Source organism: Palaemon carinicauda, chromosome 38, assembly GCF_036898095.1.
Source record: "Palaemon carinicauda isolate YSFRI2023 chromosome 38, ASM3689809v2, whole genome shotgun sequence".
Lineage (NCBI taxonomy): Eukaryota > Metazoa > Arthropoda > Malacostraca > Decapoda > Palaemonidae > Palaemon > Palaemon carinicauda.
Genome location: NC_090762.1, coordinates 13986470 through 13996469, shown reverse-complemented (window position 1 = coordinate 13996469; position 10000 = coordinate 13986470). Strand labels below are relative to the sequence as shown.

The 10000-nt window shown below is 33.7% G+C and overlaps 1 protein-coding gene across 1 annotated transcript in view; it reads right to left on the bottom strand.

Annotated features, from left to right (window-relative positions):
- LOC137630241 (titin homolog) overlaps positions 1–10000 on the bottom strand; it is a 186997-nt gene that overhangs the window by 80166 nt on the left and 96831 nt on the right. The window contains exon 23 of the mRNA XM_068361699.1: positions 8955–9059. Coding sequence (XP_068217800.1) covers positions 8955–9059 — 105 coding nt within the window. The remainder of the gene's footprint in view (positions 1–8954; positions 9060–10000) is intronic.

Sequence of the window (10000 nt, the reverse complement as noted above, 5' to 3'; positions counted from 1 at the left end):
TACTATGTTCCCCTACCCCCCCCCCCAAAAAAAAAAAAAAAAAAAAACAGAATTCAGGAAGCTCCAATATCAAATAGCCTCTCCTCAATATCGTGCCCCATAAGTTTGAATGATGAAGAAACATCCTATTGGTTAAGAAGTGCTCCCACTCCCGTTTATTACTCATGCAACTTCACTTTAAGGAGTACCATGACAGCAAACAACCCGACCTCTTTCCGCTCGAATCCCATGATCGTGGACCAACTCTTAGCTATTTAGACGGAGATTAAAATAGAGAAAATTTTAGTTAAATATTAGCTATTAAAGTCCTTGATATACCTGTTGGATTTCTCATTTAAGATTAAAAAAGAGAAGAGAATATAAAACTAGTGGTTTTTAAAAGAATACAATAATATCTATATAAGTCATAGGACAGAATACCCTTTTCAGCTGGACCGACAGTAGCAAGTCCATGAAGATCTCGGTGACGGCACCCACTCTCGACTTTTAAGGTTTTTTTAGGCAGCGTTTGAGGGGAGGAAAGATATATCGAAATTATCATTACTATCATCATCATCATCATTCTTTTCAGGTGTTGGTTTCGACTACATTACTATCTGTACAAGGGCATTCACAGGCAGCAGACGTGCTTGCGCAGAAAGCATACGAAGCAAGGTAAGTGCTCACAAAATATACACTATTATTTACGTATTCCTCTCTCTCTCTCTCTCTCTCCTCTCTCTCTCTCTCTCTCTCTCTCTCTCTCTCTCTCTCTCTCTCTCTCTCTGTATATGTATATATAGATAGATAGATATATGTATAATTATTTATTTATCAATTAATTTTAGGGGAACCTGAAAGATTAGAAGAATTATAGCGGAAAGGTAGAGAGTGTTATGTGGGCGTAAAACGAAGATAAAATTTGTTGACAAAATTGAAAGTAGATACACACACAATATATGTATATATATATATATATATATATATATATATATATATATATATGTATGTATGTATAATACATACAGTATATACGTATATATGTACATATACTGTATATATATGCAAACACACACACATATATATATATATATATATATGTATATATATATATATATATATATATATATATATATATATATGTGTGTGTGTGTGTGTGTGTATAGATATATGTAGTTATAGATGTGTGTATATATGTATATATATAATATATATATATATATATATATATATATATATATATATATGTGTGTGTGTGTGTGTGTGTGTGTGTGTGTGTACTATAGATAGAAGGACAGATAAATAGTTAGTCCTTATGTTTATCATAATGTTTAAAAATTTCATGTGTTCTAATATGTTAAAAATTGTACAGTACGCTTTATTACAAATAATAGACACACACTTGAAATAGCATTTACTCTCTCATTTAAACTTTCTCCATACTTAAATTACAGAATTCTCTTATAGAAATAAACTTAAATGAAATATTATAAGCGACAAAATAACAGAAAAAATTAGAAATTAAAAAGTAGCTGTTGAAAAAACTAGCATCCGAACTACAGTACTACGCAAAAAAGTTAATTTTTTTATATTCTTCTCACGTAATAGTAAACACTTCATGTCGCATTAAAGAGAGAGAGAGAGACGAGAGAGAGAGAGAGAGAGAGAGAGAGAGAGAGAGAGAGAGAGAGAGATTCCTCAAATTAATTGACATATGATCCCACTATCGTTCCATTGACGGGATTTCCCACTATCGTTCCATTGACAGGATTTGAGGTAATTTTATATATATATATATATATATATTATATATAATATATATATATATATATATATATGTATATATATATATATCACATATGTATTCGTGTATATATGTGTATGTTATTTTCTAGAAACTCAGTCTTACTAGTCAGACCAGACATTGTTTTCGTGATGAAAGGGGGGGAAGGGGTGGCTTAAGTTCATTTCCAGAAAATCAATTTTATTTCTGTTAACCCCAAACATTCAATTAGGAACCAAAACGTTTTCAACTGTATTGGTTCTTTGTAATGGTAAATAAGTTTGGGGTCGGAGGTTTCATCCTACGAAGATTTTTTCGAATCCATTAAGGTAATGTTTTCCGGGAAAAGGTTAATCTGAAGAACATATACGTCTAGGTTTGTATCCCGGAGAGAGAGAGAGAGAGAGAGAGAGAGAGAGGAGAGAGAGAGAGAGAGAGAGAGAGAGAGAGAGAGGCTTATGTAATGGCATTCTGATTCATGCGTGAGAGCTTTTTATTTTTTTCCGTAAGTTTGTTTTTCGTGGAGACTTCATGTCAACCTTTATGGAGGCTCATGGCATTTATGATTTCCATGAAAGATAAGACTATTCAAGGTTATATGACTTAATATGATAGCCCTTCTAAGTAATCTCGTAAAATTCTTTTCTGGAGAAAGAAATACAAAATTGAGATTATTTTTTTTTGGAACAGATGTTTATTATAACTGTCGCATTATATATAACGTTCGAAAGGACATGTTTATATCGTTGCTGTGGAAAGGGCTACAGTAGCATCCTTCCTTATTGGGGACGTTATTTTAGAATTTAATAACGTTACTTTTCAAGATATTACTTTACGCCATCGGTTACTTATTCAAATTAGAACGGCTATAACTACTAGAAGAGCCCCATTAGGGATGTTATTTCCATCTGTTTATTTCTCGCGATACACTGAAGACATAAATGAAGGGTCTTTTATGCAACTACTCTTTAGCTCTTCGACTTACGTTCCGCTCCCACTTCATGCCCAACTTTTTTTTTGGGGGGGGGGGGGGGCGTTTGAATGCCCCATTGTACCTTGGTGCTAAATGGTGTCCAAGGCCCAAGTGCCTGATTGTGAAGTAAAAAAGACCTGTAAGTTCACCCTCAAGATTAATATCTAAACACTCAGAAGCTCGAGTGTGAGGCAGAATTAAGCCCGTCGAAGTGATAAAAGATGAGAGAGAGAGAGAGAGAGAGATGAGAGAGAGAGAGAGAGAGAGAGAGAGAGAGAGAGAGAGAGGCCCATTTGCTAAGTTTTGCCTTGTCTTACTTCCGCATGGACAACAAATCGAGTTCCGCCTTAGCCCATGAGTATTTGTTTACTTGGGAAAGTTACTGCTATGGTTGAGCCCTTTTACCACTCCTCGGGTAATCGTGAAAAGGAAAAATATAAATATGAGGTTGTGCAAAAGAGAGAGAGAGAGAGAGAGAGAGAGAGAGAGAGAGAGAGAGAGAGAGAGAGAGAGAGAGAGAGAGTTGCATTTATCAGATAAAGATAAAACAAAGAGAAGTATCCTAAGAAAGTATATGAAATCCCTTCACATTATTATTTAGGACTAATCTCAAGTTAAAAAAACTAATAAAGATTTTTGCGTGTTAACTTGGCCAAAAAAAATATGATCCTTATGTGAATTAAAACCTGTCTTGGATGTTGTGTATAACTACTGGACAAATTCAAGTTAAAAACCTACGCACCTATACTAAAATACATTTACATTATTCACACACGCAGCCTCTCGTATAAAACCTGACATGTTACACGGAAGAATACAATTGGCCTCGCAACATTATTAGAACAATATCACCAAAAACAATTATCAATTATGCCTGTTAGGAAATCAAAAGCAGAACAAAAGACTCCTGGTTGCAACTACATGTTGATATACAAATGAATAATAGATAAGATAAACAAAACTATAACTTCCTTGTTGCAACACACTTCCGTAATCTATTAAATGACAAATGAAAAAAAAGCAAAACAAAAGATTCCTTATTTGAGTTTCATGTCACAGGAGACAATCAATCTGAACAATGCAATCGAAATGAGAGAGGGATTTGAAAAACTAATCTTACGACGCACAAGACATGAATGGGATGAGCCAGTCAGCAGCAGTTTGGTCTTTTCTTTTAAAACAAATGGCTCTGCACGAGATGGCATCCTCGAGTGCGTAGATAGAAAATTTACTGATGATAAAATAATTACAATAACAACCATTGTAAAGGCTTTCCATGATACGTTGGCTAATAAACTGTTTTTATAGTGAACTGAATTAAAGCAATTGATGTGCACATTTTCATAATCATCGATTATTTCTGTATCATGTAATTTTGAGGATGAACCATTAAAGAAATATGCTGTCTGTTAAGTAAATATAAATAAAAAACAAAATTCGTTAGAATTGCATTGATTTCTTAGATCCTAATTTGATTTCCTAGTTCCTAATTCACTCGAGGAATCTGGGCCTTTCCTAAACTGTGCACATGTTTCAACATTTTTAGTCTCGATTGTAGTATTCATTCAATAATCTTCGAAATTATATCCCTACAACAACAACGTTGAAAAAGTTTAATTTCTCTTTCTGCCTGAAGAAGTCTCAGTCCGGAGAAAACGATTGGGGACAAATGTCCACATGTCACAGTTCCTAAGAAATAAGGTCATGTTACCAAATTTCGCCAAATCCAAGCAATTTTCTTTTCGGTTTGATCAGAAAGATCAATTTTGACTCCAGAAAATAATGCAGTTTTGGCTTTTATTATTTTTGAGCGTTCTGCCATTCATTTCATTTTGTCGCATTCTAGAATTACTGCTTTATTTTTCTTAATTTTAATTTTATACGCCATTTTGAAGTTATAAAGAGAAGTATATAGGTCGTTTTGATGTTAGGAAAAATATAGGTCATTTTGATAGATTTTTTCTAGTTTTACGTGAATGTAATATGCTCACTTTCCCGAAATAAAATTCCATTCTTTTCTTCATAATGGTTTAAAGACTGGGTGATGATCTTTGCTCTGTAAGGGGGATAAAGCCATTCATTCGATCGTGCAAATGACCAAATCACACGCAAATAAGCAGTAATTTTCGACTGAGCCATTAATCTATTTGTAGCATTTTCCACCAAAACTTACCCAAGCGACCCTTCCCAAAAAGTAATCCTTCCATTGCTCGTTCTTCCGGGTTACTTTCCCTGGCTAAAAGTACTTATATTTCCTTTGCGGTTTCCTCCCTCCCGGATTCAACCTTGTTGACCTTCTTAAGATTCATAAGAAGGAAAGGAATAATAAAACGAAAGCGTCCCCCAACTCCACATGCATGTTGCTCATCTACCTCCAATTACTACTAAAAAAACGAATTTTTCTCCCTCCAACCTTTAAAAAAAAGTACTGGAAACAAAATTATCGTCATCTATCACTAAAATGAAACCATGTCAACCATTCCCTCTGGGTATTTCGGTTCATTGCGCATGAGGCTTTGATGCAGAATATAACGAACAAATTAATGCCTGGTAAAGGATGAATTCTATGACATGAAGTTGAACCATAAAGGAAAGAATAGCAATATTCATCCAGTTATTGTTGATAAATTCTGATGTAACCCCTCGCTATATTTGGGATCAGGGAAAGTGATATATCTATTTTAGTCTTTCACTTTTCTCTCTCTTGCTCGCTTATTAAATCTTTTAATTTGGTTCCTCGGTCCTCAATCCATCCATACTAAATAAAAAGTAGGTCAAATCAATGGACGCCGAATTGGGAGAACTGAAACGGAAAGAGAGTGGCAGTAGCAGTTTGACCTGACATGAAGGAACTATATAAACAAGGGGGGCCAGGAGAGAAAGGGGTGGGGTTGTGTGAGAGTGGGAGTTGGGGGAATGAGGAAGGGGACGGGAGAGAGTGGGAATAAGATATAATAGGGAGTGGGGGGAGAATGGCAATAAACCTGTCTTTTAGAACGAGGGAGGGGAATGGTTTAACAACACATTCACCGGAAATTCTCTCTCTCTCTCTCTCTCTCTCTCTTCCTCTCTCTCTCTCTCTCTCTCTCATCTCTTCTCTCTCTCTCTCTCTCTCACATTTTCAATTTCTCGTTTTGAAATATTTACATATAAGATCGGGAGGCTTCTAAGTTTAATTTTCTTATCTTCAACCGGCCCTCCTACGTTTATGATTTGATTTATTAAAAAAATAGCCCACATGTCAATTGCCTCTAGAAATCATGTCCGATTTATCCCCTCGAAAAATAAAATGAAAATACGGTATTCTTTACGGATCAAAGTAAGCTACTGTTCGAAAATGGCAATTTGGTTGCTATCACAAAAAGCCTCCAACCTATAACTTAAAACTCACTATATCCTACATTAGAAATCACTACAATAGAAAGACATGAAATGAGAAATAGAAGGAAAATAGATAAAAAAATGAAAAAAAAAAGATAATAAGAAAACGAAAATATACGCATGAATGATGAAAGCCAGAGAGTAAAGGTAGCTTAGGGCTAAAAGTTGAGAGTAGGTCGGAAGAGAACACCGTTGAGATGTCATCCTCTTCAGACACGCAAGGAAACAAAACGCCGAAGTCGCACGCATCCTTCCTTATACGCGTGCGAGTTTGCACTTACGCATCTGGTGAACCTTGACTCGCAGTTGTTATTATTGGCTAAAGGAAGTTTTATCAAGGACTACTACATGAAAATAATGGCATGATAGTGGGTGTTTACCTTTTTGGAAAATTTTATAGTTCGCCTACTAACCCTCTCTCTCTCTCTCTCTCTCTCTCTCTCTCTCTCTCTTCTCTCTCTCTCTCTCTCTCTCTCATACACGAACGGAAATGTCCAGCAACACGCACATTTGTATCCGACAGAAAAATCTGGTCACAATTCTGTTACAAAACAAACACGTTTAACCTCGGTAAATAAGAGATTTTACCAATTCGTAGGTACACAAAGGGACCATATTAGTAATTGCGAAGACTTAAATCAACGTAAAGAATAATACATAATCATAAGAGGCGGATCAATAAACTTCAATATCAAGAAAATTAGGCCACCACGCAAGGTGAATAAACATCCTGGCACAGAATAAATGTGAGAGAGAGAGAGAGAGAGAGAGAGAGAGAGAGAGAGAGAGAGAGAGAGAGAGAGAGAGAGAGAGAGAGAACCAGAACGCTAACACTAGAATAAAGGAAATGGGAATATGATCATTTTTCCCGAATTCTTTATGATTTTCTTTCTCGGGTATTTCCAGGACCAAGGCACGCTATGACATTGAAGACTTTATCGTGCATCTAGACGTTGCCAATTCTCTCGGTCAGGTGCAATTTCTTCTTTGAATATCGTACGTTCTTCCTTAGAATTTCCTTACTCTGAATGTGCATTTTGTATGCTACTGATATTTTGCGTGTAATCATCCCTCTGAAAGGCCAAGGTCTGCCCTCCACCCCTTACTTTTGACCTCTAACACCTGACTGTCAATTCTTCATCTTTACCCTGCTCCATCTGTCTAATCATTCAGTCATACCCTGTAAAAATCTAGAAATAACTGTTATCTAATGTTAACCATATAATGAAAATCATAGATTACTGCTTGAATGGCGATGTATCAATCATCTTGTTTCTAGATATGAACTAGTCACTGTAGAAATTGTTTTTATAGTTTGTAATTAGAATTGTTTACTAATAGCTGGTTAATAGACTGATTTGTCATTATTAAATTGTCTTTAATTCATAAAATCAATTATATAAAGTTGAAAACCAAAATTTACTTCAGGCATTTTACAAATTTTTCTTTTCCAAAAATCGCGCAATCATGAGGACTGAACAATTGGGTTTCTCTCTCTCTCTCTCTCTCTCTCTCTCTCTCTCTCTCTCTCTCTCTCTCTCTCTCTCTCTCTCTCTCTCTCTCTTATGCTCCTCATGAGAAAAATCTGTATGGCAACTAAATATCCCCAAAGAAAATACCTAGTAATTTTTGTTTATTGCATAAAGATGCTTGCTAATTTGGTTTATTCATATATAAATCTAATAAAAAATAGTAAATCAAAGATGTATGGTAGATGCTAACTAACTTACAAATGGAAAAGCATCTCTGAATGGTTTACTATTAGAAAACTTAAATATATAATAGCAAAAGAAGATTGATAATAAAAATTAACTAGAAACCTGGTAAATTAACAGGATACATCATAACGAGGATTATCTCTCTCTCTCTCTCTCTCCTCCTCTCTCTCTCTCTCTCTCTCCTCTCTCTCTCTCTCTCTCTCTCTCTCTCTAACACTTACATCAAATTATACCCAGTGATAGAAGGTCTCACTTATGGTAATTATTATCATCATCATCATCATGTAGTCAGGTGTTAGGTTAAAATCCTTATATAACACTAAAACCATGCAAACCCATGAAAGTGAGTTTAGTAACAAAAATAATGCTATATATATTTACATCATATGTATGTTATAAAAACAGTATATCTTATGATATATATGTATATTCACATTATATATGTATGTATGTATGTATGTATGTGTGTATATATATATATATATATATATATATATATATATATATATATATGTATGTAGACACACACACATATATAAATATATATATATATATATATATACATATATATATACATACATATATATTATATATATATATATATATTCATATTTATATGTGTATATATACATATATGAATACATATATTAATACTACATATTAATAAGAAACCAATATTATTATCAAAATAAAACTTAAATTTTAAAGTTGACTACAAGATATGCTATTTTGAGATACCGCTGTCGCATGGAGACTTCTAAGGCCTATGTACATACAGACATAAAGTTGGTGCCATTAAAAGTATGTAAAATTAAACGATAATAAGTAACTAAATCAAACGTAATATAATCCTGCATTAGATCAAGGTTAAGAATTTAGTCACATCAAGCAAACTAATAACCACTAATTCAGTGTATTAGTGTTAGTTAACAAAATAAAAACCACTCATTCTTGTTATGAGCAAAAAAAAAAAAACTATATTAGAAAAAATTATAAACAGCAACATAAAAACGGTGTTACTAATTCAGAACGAAAACAAGTTAAGAAAAATGTTAAAGAATTGTGAGGTTCGAGTTTCCAACATCGGGTTATGGTCAAAATTATATCAATTTTTTTTTACCTTAGGTTTTTCGAATTTTGTCTTGATTTTGGTAGCGTCGAAGGACCGGACTCTGGGGCCCACGTGCTTCTCCAAGATATCCTCGCGGTTAAACAAGGCAGATTTCTATTTTGCGATTCGAAAACGATGATTGGAGGGGGAAAAAAGAGGGGAGAGAGAAAGAGAATAGAAATGAGAATAGGATTGAGTCATACTTGATGTAAAAAGGGTGTGATGGAATGATAACTTTGTGAGGAATGTGTTTCAGATATGTGTAATGACTGAATGAGTTTTCTGTGAGCATGATCACATGGATGCATTCGCCTTGTGGATTTGATGGACTATAAATTAATTTGATAAAGGATGTTCTATTGATTAATGTGAGGTGGTGATAGTTACCGAATTCTCTTTATAAACGTTCTCATGTTTCAATTCATCTCTATAACTTAATGGGTAAAATATTTGTTTAAATTATCTCGCGGCATTGCTAATAAGAAAATTGTCTATCCTGAATTCTTCAATATGTAATGGTGAATCCAACTAGATGCTTCACTAAAAAAAAAAAAAAAAAAAAAAAAAAAAAAAAAAAAAAAAAACACCTGACAAGTTCACCTCTATGTGATTACATTGAATCGATCAACTGAGATTAGGAAATAATTTTTGTGTGTAATTGGGAACAAAAAGCGAAATTGGTAGGAAAATTGAAGGAGAAAAGTCGGGAGGTAAACAAGAATATATCGAAAACTAAAGAGGAGAGGAACTAAGATGTACAATATGTCAACTAATGAATTCCCACATACCAATGAATTACAAATATCAAGAAAATTAATCCTTAACAGATTGTTTGTTCATTGAAGGTCACCGTGAATTGCAGAGAAATATTTAGAAATCCACACAATGCAATGAATAATCATGATGATCAACAAGCCAGGCAATGTGATGAATAGCGTAATAAGTAAAATGTGAAGTGTGCATATATATATATATATATATATATATATATATATATATATATATATATATATATATATATATATACACTGTATATATACATATATATATATATA